Here is a 14,365-nt window from a genome sequence, read left to right on the forward strand (position 1 = left end):
TTGGAGGCGGAGCTTCCGGTCGCCGGCGCCCGCGGTTCCGCCCTCGCGTCCCTCCTCCTTGGCAACCGACGCCCGCGCCCCGCCCCCTCCACGAGCAGCGCCGCGGCTGCCAAGCTGCTGCGGACCGACATTCCAAGACACCAGAGACCGGCGGGTGAGTGACGGCGCGGCCGGGCTCGCCCGGGAGGGGAGGCCCCGGAGCCCGAGACACCCCCGGGACCTGCGTGGAGGCAAGGAGCGCTGGAGGCCGCCCGTCCCTTCCGCGCGCCCTCTCCGCGGGACTCGTGGGATCCCCGGTGGCTCCCAGCGCAGCGACCCCAGCTCTGAGGCGAAGACTTGCTTTCAGGGGGGACCCTGGGATGGAGGGACCCGGACCAGGAGAGATCCAGGTTCCTGGGACCGGCCTGGCCCCGCACCCTCGCCAGTGACCCGGTGACTCTATTCCCGTCACTCAGGCCACTCGGCACCTAGGCGGCTTCCAGTCCTGCGAACACCTGCAGAAGCGAGGGACTAGCGCCGCAGTCTGGGGCCCACTGCGTCCTGCTGCGCAGGGACGTCCACCGCCACCCTCTGGAGTAGTGGATTTCATATCCTGCTGCTGGGCACATTCTGAATGCTCAGTAAGTGGCAGAGGGGTGTTTTAAGAATGGAGTGAGGACCTGGTCCGTTGGTGTGGCTTGTGACTACTGTGCGCCAGTCCCTGGGGATGCCATAGGCAAGATACCTGGTCCTGATCTCAGGGAGCTAAGAGTGTGTCAGTGATACCGCAGGTTATTGGTGACGAGTCCTGCTCCCCCACATGTTGAAGTTTGAACATCAGAGAAGAAGGCCGAGGCAAGCACAGAAGCAGGGTTTACTTAAAAAGGGGTAACATAGGCTTCTCCCGGGAGGGAGAAGGGGGCCAAAGCTGGTAGCCGAAGAAGTGAAGTGTTCTGCCCTTTTTATATGTCCTAGGATTCCTTTGTTCTCCTGCCTTTTCCCCCCTTATCTTGACTGTGACTAGGCCCAGGAACTGTTTGTGGGATGGCCAAAAGGTGGGAAATAGGAGGGATGAAGGGGGAAGGGCAGGATGGAGTAGACAACAGCCTTGTAGCTCCCTGTAGGGAGGGGAAATTCTTGGGACAGGTTACTTGGCAACTGGTTGGAGCAGGGGCAGGTTCTTGATAAGATCCCTCAGGGGACAGTCTCCAACTTCCCAGACTCAAAATTGGCCTCCTAGATCTACCTGACTCGATTTACCTATCTACACTGACTGCCTGTCTAATTCTGGCTTCAATCAGCTTTTTCACTGTTGTGACTGAAAGACCTGACAAGAACAATTAGGGGAATTTTGGCCTCACAGTTTCAGAGGTCTCAGTCCAAAGTCAGCTGGCTTCATTCCTCCGGGCTCCAGGTGAGGCAGAACAATGTAGTGGAACAGAACAGAACAGAAGGGTGTGGTGACGAAAAGCCACCCAGGACGTGATCAGGAAGCAGAGACTCCACTCAATGTATATAAAATACATACCACAAATGCAGGCCCCCAGTGGCCCACCTCTTCCCGCCACACCCCTACCTGCCTTCCTAACCCCCCAGTTATCCCTATCAGGGGCTTAATGCACTAATTGGGTTAAGGTTCTCATGACCCAATTGTTTCACCTCTAAGCCTACTTGCTTGTCTCACACATGAGCTCTTGGGGGATACCTAGTACCCAAGCATAACAAGGATGAAGGACGGAGACAAACCTGTTACCTAGGTGCTACAGTGGGAGTTGGCTGAAGGAGAGCATCCCATGACATGTGCCTGGCATATACCAGGAATGCAGTTAGTGTAAAGAGCAGATCATTTGCAAATACTCCAGCTTCCTCCCTCCTCTCCAGGTTGGGTTCCAGCAGCAGTAGATAAGGCCCTCGTGACTGCCAGCCAGCTCCTCTGCCATCCCCCCTTCCTCACTCCCCACTGAGAATCTGGAGATTCAGGTCGGAATCAGAATGAGCATGTCATCAGAATGAGCATGTTGGTGGGGGGACGGGACAACGTTCCCTAGTGTGACCTGTGTGTCTGTGTGTCCCATACTCATGTGTCTCAGGAGAGGAGCAGTGATTTCACCAGGTTCTCCAGTCCAGATCCAAAATGGTTGAGTACACCGGCTTAGGGGTGGGCATTCCTGAAACCTGATCATTCGTGTCGCTCCATGTCACAACATACCAGTGTCACCATTGGGTGTTTATCGATTGCTATGCAAGAGTAATGTTTTGTTTCATTTTAAAATATTTGTCTCATTTCCCCCATTCACCTGCCATATGGCACGGTGCCCTGTTGGCCTGCCTGTGGTTGCCCTGGCCGTGGCTTTGAATGTGGTGGCTCTGCAGTCACCGATTGCTTGGACTTCAGTAGTGTGCAGGCAGGCATACAGCCTTTGTTCTGAGTTGGAAATAAATTCGTGTCCTTATTGAACCTGGGTCAGGCTCCTTTTAGAATAAAGCCGATGTCAGGTTCTAACCCACAACATAGTTTTGAAGTAGCATGAACTCAGGGGAAATCCAGCTGCCTCAGCCCCGGCTCCTTCCTTCTTGCCCACAAACTGAAACTGTAACAGGAGATGTTCCAGGCAGGGCCAGCCCAGCCAGCCAGCCAAGCTGTTCCTTCTTTGGAGGGGGATCCTGTGACCCTGAAGGTCTGGGGCCTCAACGCCGCCACCCCCAGCCTTCTCCAGCCTGTGCACTCTCCTTCCAAGGTCCCCCTCCTCCATCCGCCTTCTCACTGGCGCCTCAACTCTCCCTGGAGCCTGGAAACCTTGCCCCCGCCCCTTGAAGGCCCCAGCTTAGCGCAGGGCTCTTCCTTTGTCACAGCTCCGCCCAGTTGGGCATACCCACTAAGGGAAGGTTCCTCTGTTCCTGTCCCTCCTCACTCTGGGTCTAAGCTGACAGAAATGAAACATTGAAAAGCCAGAGTCCTCCCAGCTCGGCTCCGCTGCCGCTCGCTAGAAATGTGGGCATCAGAGGCTGGCAGCATGAGGTGGTCTGTGCCACCCTCCATCAGGTAGCTGTCACCAAGGGTTTCAGTGTGGGGTGGGGGTTGTCATGCCGGGAGCCAGGCAGCAGCAGAGAGCAGAGCTCTGAGTGGGGCCGCGCAGACAGTGGCTGTGGAGCCTGGAGCCACGGGGCAGGGGCAGCGGCAGCCTTACCTGCTTTCCCTCCTCCCTCGCTTGAACCTGCACTCAGGTGCCTGGATGTGCCTGGCGCTGGGCTGCCCGCCTTCTGAGGCCCCCTGTCCCACCCTGTGCAGCAGGAGACGGGCCATGGAGACCCGAGGACTTGGCGGCCCCACCCCCCACTCAGAGGGCAGCAGCAGTGGCGGCGAGAGCTCCAGAGATGGTTCGAGGTGCTCCACCCCCAGCCTGGATCCCGAGCGGCTTGAGAGACTCCGGGAGAAGATGAGGCGGAGGATGGAATCTGGTGACAAGTGGTTCTCCCTGGAATTCTTCCCTCCTCGAACAGCCGAGGGAGCTGCCAACCTCATCGCCAGGTGAGCTGCTGGGAGGCTGGGCTGAGGGGAGCTGTCAGCCCCGCTGTCTGGGCTGCACTTTAACCCGGCAGGAAAAGGCAGCCAGAGGGGGCAGAAGAGAGCAGCGGCCAGAGAGGCTGTTTGATCTGTGATTTCTCAGTTGTCTGAATGTCCCTCCCCAGCCTCAGATAATTTTAGACACACTCCCCAATGGGTTAAAAAAGTTGATTCTCTCAGACTACATGTTTTGGCAGATCTTGGGGCTGGATCATGAGTGCTTTAGGAAGTCACAAAGCAGCAATTTAGAGAATGTTTTCAACAAATTGGAAATTGGGATTATGCTTCTCAAGCTAGCAATGCCAATTTAATTAATTATGCTAGCACTTTATGAATTCAGTTCCTTTTGTAAATGTGTGGCTTTTACTGTTTGCACTTCACATGTGTCGTTCCAAGGTTATGAGGTTTAGAGATACAAAGATGTTTAATTACACTGTCGTAGGTTGTGACACGGGTGCCCGTGCAGGCTTCTAGTCTGCTTTGGGCACTCGGCCTTGCTCTCCAGGACTGCTGGCTGCTGTCCTGTGGCCAGAGAGGCAGCACAAAAGCATCTTGTGCCTGCTGACCCTCTTTTTCCTGTTCCTAGAATGAGGCTTTGCCTGCCACTGAGAGCCTCCTTACTCCTGACCATCCAAATGCCTAGAGTCCCCGAGATGCCTAGGGTGGCTGCATGGCATACAGCACTGGCGCTTGCTGAGGGCTTGCTGTGCGCTCCAGGCTCCCACTGAGAGCTATGGAGCTGTTTGCCATGTTTCTTAGGGGGCTGTTATGAGTAGGTAATGTCACCTGCAACATCTAATAAGTGAGGAAACTGAGGCTCAGAGAGATCATGTCATTTGCCCAGGATCATATGGCTATAAGTGACTAAGAGGGAGGTGAATGCAGGCTGCTCTGACTCCCAACTTGCATGCTGTGCCTCCTCAGCTCCCAGGCCCCATGGGGAGGTGGTAAAGGGTGTGCTTCCCCAGGAACACCTTTTTAGAAAGAAATCCCCTACAGGTTTGACCAGATGGCAGCAGGTGGTCCCCTCTTCATTGATGTGACCTGGCACCCAGCAGGGGACCCTGGATCAGACAAGGAGACCTCCTCCATGATGATTGCCAGTACCGCTGTGAACTACTGTGGCCTGGAAACCATTCTGCACATGACCTGCTGCCGGCAGCGCCGGGAGGAGATCACGGGCCATCTGCACAAAGCCAAGCAGCTGGGCCTGAAGAACATCTTGGCGCTGAGGGGAGGTGTGGAGCCAGCACTCCCCTCCTCTCTGGGTTCTTGCTTTCCCAAAGGCCTCACCTGTCCCTGGAGCAATCCTTTATTTTCCCTGGGGCCCATCCTGAGCATCTCAGGGCTCCTCCTTGCCCACAGCCTCTGGGCATTGTGGGCAGTGAGTTTACATGGGCACTGCACAGACATGGCTGCCTCTTGCATCTCCCAGCTGGTTATAGGAATCCAGGCGGGAGAGCCGCTGGTGCCTGATAACCCCCTGTGTCCTGCTGCACAGTTCTGTCAATCGCTGGCTGCACCTGGTCCAGTCACAGAATACAGTCCTGGCATTTGGCCAGGAGCACCTACTGTCATCAGGTCACCCAAAAACAGGAGGAGGGACCCTGATGGTTGGGAGGAATCTTGTGGCCTCATGCTCCCCATCACAGGACCACTTCTCACTTGAGATAGACAGGAAACAGAGCTTCAAGAGAGCAGGAGGCACAGGAGAGGATGCTCATGCACACTGGGCAGCGGGGCCAGGCAAGGGACCACTGTCCTCTGTGCTCAGTGGAGAGCGGCATGTAAGACTCACAGGAAGTCGGCACTTGGCAGACATTGACAGCTGGCTGCTTTCCTCCACCACGCGCCAGGAGCTAGGCTAGGAAGAGGAGACCCAGAGCTAGGCACTGTGCAGCCTCTGCCTTTGAGAGCTCACAGCCCTGGGTATCAGGGTAGTTAGAGGGAGTAAAAGGCTCTTTGGAAGTCAGGCAAGAGCTGCTGACCATGACCTCTACCAACCCTGCAGACCCCATAGGTGACCAGTGGGAAACTGAGGAGGGGGGCTTCAGCTATGCTGCAGACCTCGTGAAGCACATCCGAAGTGAGTTTGGGGACTACTTTGACATCTGTGTGGCAGGTGAGTGGCATGAGCATCCAGGTGGGTGGGGAAAGAGAGGGAGGCTAGAGAGCCCAGGTTCAGGACGGCGCTGGTTGAAGGACATGCAGAGGTGAATTTCATGCTGTACTTAGCTTATCCTGTTACCTGCTGCCCTCCCAGGCCTGCCACTACCCCTGAGCTTTTGTCCCTCTACTTTGCATGCTCCCAGCCTGCTCCCCAGCCCTCTACTCTACAGTGAAAGAGATTTATTATGAAGACTCCAGGGGGACAAGGACTCCTAGAACCCAAGTTGAAGTGGCGCCAGAATTCACAAGGCACTGGAACCGGGTCAGGAACCAGCTCTCCGGGGGAAGCTGCAGGGTCCCCATCTCTGCTTCCTCCCGTAGATCTGGGGGTTATGCATAAGACCTGATCTGAATGTATGAGGTGTCATTTCCAACCAGTGTCCCAGACTGATTCGCAGGTCTCAGGGTCGATTCCAAAATCCCAGGAGAGGGAGTGGGATTGGTTCAACACTAGCTCTGTTGTCTACGGCCAGGAGGACAAATACCATGGCCTCCCCTCCACCCCTACTTGCTGGAATTGGGCCTTCAGCTTCTCAAACAGGGATCAGGTATGGTGAGGCCATTTTGGCCAGGGACACAAGAGGTCCCTGGATTGATTTGGGATGTCTCAAATTTTTTTTGTAAAATAATGCTTTTTTTGTGGGGGAGGGGTGTACTGAGGATTGAACACAGGGGTGCTCTACCACTGAGCTCCATCCCCAGCCCTTTTTATTTTTGGAGACAGGATCTTCCCAAGTTTCTGAGGGTGGCCTCGGACTTTTAATCCTCCTGTCTCAACCTTCCAAATTGCTAGGTTTACAGGCATGAGCCACCACACCTGGCTAAATCAAACCATACTTATATTAACCTAAGCACGGCTGTGCTATGGAGTAACATCTCAAATAATCTGAATTTTTTAAAAATAAGCTATGTGGCTTTAAGAAAATTATTTGTTGCAGGTGACTTGGGCTTTTCTCTGGTCGCCCACATGAGTCCCTAGGGGGTCCCTAGGCAGGCATGACTGGGAAGCCCTGATAAGGAGTTGAGAAGAGGCATCTCCAGCTATTCCTGGTGTCACCGCTCCCCAGCTCTAATGCTGACAGTGACTGGGCCCGCGCTTGCGCACTGTCGCTCTGTCGTGGGTGCTGGCTGATCACGGTGGAACTGCAAAGCTGCAAGTGTACAGCCGCCGAGTGGTTTTGTGCTTTGCTGATCATCAAGCGGGTGACAGGAAGATCACTGGGTCAAACAGCCCCAAGCTGCTCACAGTAGAGAGAGAATGTGGTAAAGTGAGCAAAATCCCAGTGCCCCCAAGTGCTGGGTTTGGTTGGTGATACACTGCTTTATAGCCATGTGGTTTTTCCTACTGGAAAAGTAGCTTTGCTATTGAAAGTATCCCCTTGCCCCTTTACTCCTTAAGACAACAATTTTTATTTGGCTTTTTCCTTTGGTTTTGTGTTTTTCAGTCCTGAGGGTTGAACAGGCATGCTCTGCCCCTGAGCCACATCCCCAGCCCTTCCTATTTTTTATTTTGAGGCAGGGCCTTACTAGGTTGTAGGGGCTGGCTTCAAACTTGTGATCCTCCTGCCTCAGCCTTCCAAGTAGCCGGGATTACAGATGTGCACCACCGTGCCCGTGTTTTATGTCCATTTTTGATGACTCTGGGTTGCTTCAGAAACAGGACTGCTTATCACAGCAGAGCAGTGTGGCTTCCCAACAGCCCAGGTCCCCGATCTGCTCCCGGCTTGGCTCAGAGTCCTGCCTTCTGGTTGTAGGCTGCTAGCCATGTGGGGAAGTCATGTGGGGAAGGGGTCAGTTCGCAGAACTAATAGGGATCCCAGAAGGCATCTGGTCCCACCTCACAGGCAATTCAGAACCCCACCTTTTGCACACTCAGCATGTGGCCTTCCTGCTGTCCCAATGTGTTCAGACTCAGGAGCTAGTTGCAGGGCTGACAGGGGTACTGGTTCTGCCATCAGAAGCAAACAGGATGATACAGAGCTCCACTCAGGTGAATCCTTTTCCCCACAATGGACTTTAGACATGTGAAAGTCACTACTGTGTTCTCTGTTCACTTCCTAAAGTGAAACTGCTCTACTTTTTAAAAATTCTTCATGTAATGTTAGGTTTTCGTTGCTGTGACCAAAATACCTGACAATAACAGTTTGGAGAAGGAACAGTTTACTTGGGCTCATGGTTTTAGACGTTGCTCTGGCTCAAGGTCATGGCAGAACATTATTTAGAGACAGGGTCTCACTGAGTTGCTTAGCGCCTCTCTTTTTGCTGAGGCTGGCATTGAACTTTCAATCCTCCTGCCTCAGCCTCCCAAGCTGCTGGGATTTTAGGCGTATGCCACCCTGCCTGGCAAAAACAATGTTTTTTACAAAAGTCAAGCCCAGAACCCCAGAAGCTGCTCAGCCAGTGCTGAATGTGATACCCATGGCCACAGTGCAGGCTGATTTGCTTGGCTGGTTGAGGCATCCGGAGCAATCCACCCCACGCCTTGGACACAGTGACTGCAGGCTGCCTCCCATGAGAGTCATCTCCAGGGTCGGGGGCACATCAGTCGTGACCCAGCTGCCCACGTCACCTGTCCACACTGTGCTGTTGGAAGGTGCCAGTGCAGAACCAGGCCAGGGACTCTGCTCCCAGGGGCTCTGGTGTCTCCACCATGCACCTTGAGCAGGTACAGGCCAGTCCCTTCCTACACTCGTCCCCTTTGGCAGGTTACCCCAAAGGCCACCCAGACGCAGAGAGCTTTGAGGATGACCTGAAGCACTTGAAGGAGAAGGTCTCGGCAGGCGCCGACTTCATCATCACCCAGCTCTTCTTCAAGGCCGACACCTTCTTCCACTTTGTCAAGGCCTGCGCTGCAACAGGCATCACCTGCCCCATCCTCCCCGGGATCTTCCCCATTCAGGTGAGGGTCCAGGGAGCTGTCATACTCTCCTGGCACCCACCGTCCCAGCACAGGCCAGGGCTCTGGGGAGGGCGCTGGCTTCATGCTGTAATTTCTCCTTGCTGCTCCTGGGCTTCCCATCAGACACCTGCCTGCCTTGCCCAGAGGTGTCTGGCTTCCTGGTTTTGGTTGCCTCTGACCCCACGCCCCCTGCAACAGTGCCTGTCAAGGGTCCTGCTGTGTTGTGACCTACTGACAAAAGGGATTATAAGTCATAAATTTTGCTAAAGTCTGTGTTCCCCAGAGTCGGCTGTCATCAGATCCATTGGATAAGCTTTTCCCACAGCCTGGTCCTAGGCCCGCTCAGGAGTTCTGATGTCACAAACCTGGTGTGGGCCTGGGAATCTGCCCTTTACTTCTTGGGAGTGGCTGGGTTTGATGGCCACTGTGTTATCACATCTTGGGCTCAAGGGCTGGCCAGGCTGGTGGCAGGAATGCTGTGGGCAGCTGCTGAACTCTGCAGAGAGTGGAGGAAGCAGGACAGACCCGGGCACACCCTGCCATCCCTCAGCATGACGCTGCAGTTGTGGGAGGCCTGGTGGGGGCTAGGAAAGGGGAGAGGGGTGTCGGAGGGGTGGGCTGGGAACTGACCCCACAGCCCCGTGTCTTGGACAGGGCTACTCCTCCCTCCGGCAGCTCATGAAGCTGTCCAAGCTGGAGGTGCCGCAGGAGATCAAGGATGTGATCGAGCCCATCAAAGACAACGATGCTGCCATCCGCAACTATGGTATCGAGCTGGCCGTGAGCCTGTGCCGGGAGCTTCTGGCCAGTGGCCTGGTGCCTGGCCTCCACTTCTACACTCTCAACCGCGAGGTGGCCACCACAGAGGTGCTAAAGCGCCTGGGCCTGTGGACTGAGGACCCCAGGTGAGGGTGGAGGCTTGGGGAGACCCAGGGAGAATCAGAGCGGTATCGGGGCAGTGCGGCCCGTGGTGGCACAGAAGCCTTCCTGCACCACGGCTGCCCTGGCTCTCACTCTCCTCAGAGAGCACCCTGTGTAGCTCAAGGTTCATTTTCTTATATTTTTGTGGTACTGGGGACTGAACCAGGGGTGCTCTACCGCTGAGTTAGACCCCTAGCCCTTTTTATTTTTGTTTTGAGACAGGGTCTCACTAAGTTGCCCAGGCTGGCCTGGAACTTGTGATCCTCCTGAGTCAGCCTCCCGAGTAGCTGGGATTACAGGTGTGTACCACCATGCCTGGCCTCACTTTTAGTTTCTAATACAGTAAATGTGGATAGATAGAAAAGAGCCACATAACCACAGGCTCTTCAAATCTTCAAGAATTTTTGAGTACAGGGTGATAACACCACAACAATTTGGTAACTCTGACCCATTGGTTGCAGAAATCCAACTACATTCCTCAAAGGGGTTATTTGACTCTCCATGCCTGGTACAAATGGTTTTTTTGATTTGAGACCAGGTCTCACTATTGCTGTTGCCCAGACTGGCCTCAGAACTCCTGGGCTCAAATGAGCCTCCTGCCTCAGCCTCTGAGTGCTGGGACGCCTGGAGCTGCCCTGGCTGGAGGTCTAGAGCCAGGTCTGAGAAGCCAGGTTCAGTGCTGCGCCACCTCCTCCTCCTCCTTACGCCAGTTCCTTGTCCTGTCCGTCTCTGTCCTCACCAGGCGTCCCCTGCCCTGGGCTATCAGCGCCCACCCCAAGCGCCGGGAAGAAGATGTGCGTCCCATCTTTTGGGCTTCCAGACCAAAGAGCTACATCTACCGCACCCAGGACTGGGATGAGTTTCCCAATGGCCGCTGGTGAGCCCCTGCAGACGCTCCTGCGGGAGATCCTGTGCCCGGGAGGAGCCGGGCAGGACTCACAGGAGTGTCCTCCTGGGCACGCGGTGGCACCTTCCCTGCCAGGAGCCCGGGGCAGGGGGGTGCCCTGACCTTGGGGCACCTCCCTGCCAGGGGCAACTCCTCCTCGCCAGCCTTCGGGGAGCTGAGGGACTACTACCTCTTCTACCTGAAAAGCAAGTCCCCCCGAGAGGAGCTGCTGAAGATGTGGGGGGAGGAGCTGTGCAGCGAGGAGAGCGTCTTCGAGGTCTTCGCACACTACCTCTCCGGGGAGCCAAACCGGCATGGCCACAAGGTGAGCAGAGGTGGGGGGGGGGGGCCCTGTCCCCAGCCGTAGGCCAGATCATGGACTTGGACTGCTCCGACCTATGCCAGCCCCTGTCCACATGGTGGACACGGAGCCTCAGCAGGGGGAGGAGGGCGAGTTGGGAAGGGGCTGCCAGCCCAGCTCACCCTCCCTGCCAGGTGACCTGCCTGCCCTGGAACGATGAGCCCCTGGCCGCTGAGACCAGCCTGATGAGGGAGGAGCTGCTGCGCGTGAACCAGCGGGGCGTCCTCACCATCAACTCCCAGCCCAACATCAATGGGAAGCCGTCCTCTGACCCCGTCGTGGGCTGGGGCCCCAGCGGGGGCTATGTCTTCCAAAAGGTACGGTGGAGATGCCCAGGCTGCCCCACTCTGCCAGCACCCCCAGGTTCTCGGGAGGTTGGGCACAGCTCTGGTCTTTCTCTCCTGGGCCTTTCGTTTTGAAAGACAGTGGACAGAGTGGCCAGGTGCTGACACTTCCAATCAGCCAGCCCTGGGCAGCCGGACCCCTGGCCTCTCAGCCTTTACTTCTGTCTTCTGTAATGGGATGTATTTCATGTTTTGAGTCAGAACTCGATAAGCATGGAAAGGCTCCGCCCCTGGAAGGAACATGGGAGTGGCCACTCACAGGGAGCTGCTGCCCCGAGGCTGGGTGGGCAGCTGCTGGAGTTAAACTGCATTCTGAGCTGCAGCCCGTGGGCCCTGGCCCTGGGCACCAGCTCTGCTGTTCGCTGTCAGTGTAGGCAGCCAACTTCCCCAACACTAGCTCCTTGGGGTGAAGTGCCCACCTGACAGTGTTACGAACTTTTTAGCTCAGTGACTGGGAAGGGCGGGATGGATCAGGCCTCTGCCACCCCTTAGCTTGGTAGTGGGTAAACCTCTGATCATCTCCAGATATGCTTCTCCCCAGTGGCTGGAAAGGTGGCAGATGACCCTGGATCTGCCCCAACTAAAGCCTCATGTGCTAGTCCCCTCCACCTCTGGCTTTACCAGCTCCGCATTTCACACTCAGTTACAGGGCCACCTCCAGCCCTGATGCCCTCAGAGTCTTGTGCACATGTTGTGGGGCCCCTCTCCAGATGGGCAGGGCAGGCTGGAGACACGGAGCATGCCTAGCAGCACCGGCCATGGGTGCCTGGCGAGAAGGGGTTTGCATGATGGGCGCCCACCTCCCACAGGCCTACCTGGAGTTCTTCACTTCCCGTGAGACCATGGAGGCCCTTCTGCAGGTGCTGAAGAAGTACGAGCTCCGGGTCCACTACCATATCGTGGACGTGAAGGTAGGCCTGCCCACCTGCCCACCTGGAGCAGTGCGCATCACTAGCGTGGCCAGGCACCCTGCGCAGGGCAAGACACGGGCAGACCTTGGCACAGGGCACCCATCCTGGGAGGGAGACGGACACATGGTGATGACAACTCAGTGCAAGGGAGAGAGTGAAGCTCTGTAGGAGGCTGAGGGCAGAGGAGGACGTCAGAGCTAGGAGGCCAGGCGAGGACTTGGCCAACAGGGAGTAAGTGTCCAGGGAAAGTGCAGAGGATGTCAGAGGTCAAGCTGCACCATCTTGGGAGACGCTGGGCACAGAGCAAGGAGGTGCAGCAGAGTCAAGTAATCCCAGGGGTACTGATGGTCCTGCCTGGAATCTGGGGTCCCCTAAAGGCAGGTGGGGGTCTTCCTCCAGTGGTGGAGTGGCTTGGCTGAGCTCCCCGTACCACTTCAGGCAGGTCACGGTGGACAGCTGTGTGGCTAACGGGCAGGAGGCCAGAGCCAGGGGTGCTCACCAAGGCCTCTGTGGTGGTCCCAGGTGGGAAACAGACCACGTGTCATTCAGAGGCGGCAGACAGCGCAAGTGGTCAGGCAGCTGGGCACAGAGGCTGCCTGGAGCAGCGAGGAGAGGAAACTGCCCAGAACAACTCTGGGTTTTGGGTTGGCAGGGACAGCAGTGCCACTCAGCTGCGGGCAGGAGGAGCAGGTGGAGGCACAGTGGGGTGCTAAGCCCAGAGCAGTCCCAGGAGCTCGAAAGCCTCGGGCAATAAAGGGCTGCAGATGCCCAGACCTGCCTCCCTGACTCAGTGCCCCTTTAGGGTGAGAATGTCACCAATGCCCCTGAACTTCGGCCCAACGCGGTCACATGGGGCATCTTCCCTGGGCGGGAGATCATCCAGCCTACGGTGGTGGATCCTGTCAGCTTCATGTTCTGGAAGGTAAAGGAGTGAGGGGTGGGGGCGGGCCTGCCTTGACCTTCTTGAGGACCCTGGGCAGGTGGTATGCCCTATCCCAACTGAGGGGCTAAAGGCCACACCCCCAGGGCCAGCAGACTTGGCCTTCAAGGCCACATGCTCACACGTTTACTTCTGAGCCAGGCGGGAAGGATGTTGGGAGGGGCCTTGTTCTGCTCCTAGACATGTTCAGAAGGGCAGAAGCCCTTGGAGTGCTGCGCAGGGGTCCCTGACCGGAGGGCAGCCCTGTTGACCTTGCCTGTGTGTGCGTGTACGTGTGTGCGCGCGCGCGCGTGCACCCACACATGCATGTGTAGGATGAGGCCTTCGCCCTGTGGATCGAGAGGTGGGGCAAGCTATATGACGAGGAGTCCCCGTCCCGCATGATCATCCAGTACATCCACGACAACTACTTCCTGGTCAACCTGGTGGACAATGAGTTCCCGCTGGACAACTGCCTGTGGCAGGTGGTAGAAGACACATTCGAGCTGCTCAACAGGCCTGCGCAGAGTGAGAGGGAGTCAGAAGGTCTATGACCTTGCGTCCTGACAGCCATGGCTTGGCCACTGGTATCCAGCCATCCCCCCCCCCGCATCCTGGCTCTCCCCAAAACCTGGGCCTCTTCACCCCCCTGATGATGGCGACTAGGCTGATGTGAGGCTTCCAGGCTCTGGCTGGACCTGAGGCAGTGGCACAGGGGAGCCTGGTGCTCCCTGGTCTAGCCAGGGTTGGGGTCAGTCTCTCTGGTGAGAGCACTGCCACCCTATAGGGGAGCACGGTGGTGCACACCACCTCCCTGAGGAAGCGGGAGACTGGTGGTTGCATCTGAGCCCTCACACCAGGGAGCCTATGGATCCGGCTGGGACTCCAGTGAACTTGTACTTGGGCCTGTGTAAGATGGGCAGAGAGACCACGGGTGACAGGCACTGTGGCATTGAGGACACTTGGCTAAGTGAAGGGGCTGCACCCTTGCACCTCTAGATGCTGGCAGCAGCCCCACCTGTGATAATAGGGGAAGACCTCGCACATGGCAGGCCACGCCAGGCCCTGGACAGCCTTGGCCGACCCCTGACGACCAGGCACTGCTGCTCTTGACCTCCTACTGTTTGAAACCCTCGTCTGTGTTCTGAGGGCTTGAGAAACAGTGCCCTTGAAGGGTTCGCGTCTGTCCTAACCCTTGTGCTTTCTGGGCCCGTTGCCTTCTCTCCTGTCCCACTGTCAGAGGCAAAGATGAGACGCCTGAGCAGGCCCCGGTCTCCCTGGCTTATTTTTAGGCAAGTGTTTCTCCTGACAGCTGCCCGCCCTCTGCTCACCCTGGCCCAGAAGCCACTCTGGCACTCCTGCCCAGCAGCCAGCCCTGGGGCCACGTTCCCTGGGGCAGTGACTGGCAGGC

At 56.7% G+C, this 14,365-nt stretch overlaps 1 protein-coding gene across 8 annotated transcripts; it reads left to right on the forward strand.

Moving 5' to 3' along the window:
- Positions 1–24: 24 nt before the first annotated feature.
- On the forward strand, positions 25–14,132 carry MTHFR (methylenetetrahydrofolate reductase). 8 transcript variants are annotated; one of them, XM_081309014.1, is made up of 13 exons: positions 478–620; positions 1,861–1,959; positions 3,269–3,508; positions 4,544–4,782; positions 5,556–5,666; positions 8,419–8,612; positions 9,267–9,517; positions 10,276–10,410; positions 10,564–10,744; positions 10,915–11,097; positions 11,934–12,035; positions 12,838–12,957; positions 13,290–14,132. In XM_081309014.1, the coding sequence occupies exons 3-13, from the start codon at positions 3,282–3,284 to the stop codon at positions 13,506–13,508; spliced, it is 1,962 nt and encodes a 653-aa protein (XP_081165140.1). In that variant the 5' UTR covers positions 478–620; positions 1,861–1,959; positions 3,269–3,281; the 3' UTR covers positions 13,509–14,132. The 8 variants fall into 8 exon arrangements, with proteins under 8 accessions (XP_081165141.1, XP_081165139.1, XP_081165140.1 ...); XM_081309015.1 differs by lacking the exons at positions 478–620; positions 1,861–1,959 and adding an exon at positions 25–154; XM_081309013.1 differs by lacking the exon at positions 1,861–1,959 and having other exon boundaries at positions 475–620.
- Positions 14,133–14,365: the final 233 nt, after the last annotated feature.

Source organism: Spermophilus citellus (assembly GCF_964194105.1).
Source record: "Spermophilus citellus genome assembly, chromosome: 9".
In the NCBI taxonomy this organism is placed as follows: domain Eukaryota; kingdom Metazoa; phylum Chordata; class Mammalia; order Rodentia; family Sciuridae; genus Spermophilus; species Spermophilus citellus.

Excerpts from the sequence above, each read along its gene's own strand:
- MTHFR (XM_081309008.1), top strand. Across the intron at positions 8,613-9,266 it reads CCGGGATCTTCCCCATTCAG|GGCTACTCCTCCCTCCGGCA; the intron begins GTGAGGGTCCAG and ends TGTCTTGGACAG. Across the intron at positions 11,098-11,933 it reads GGGGCTATGTCTTCCAAAAG|GCCTACCTGGAGTTCTTCAC; the intron begins GTACGGTGGAGA and ends CACCTCCCACAG.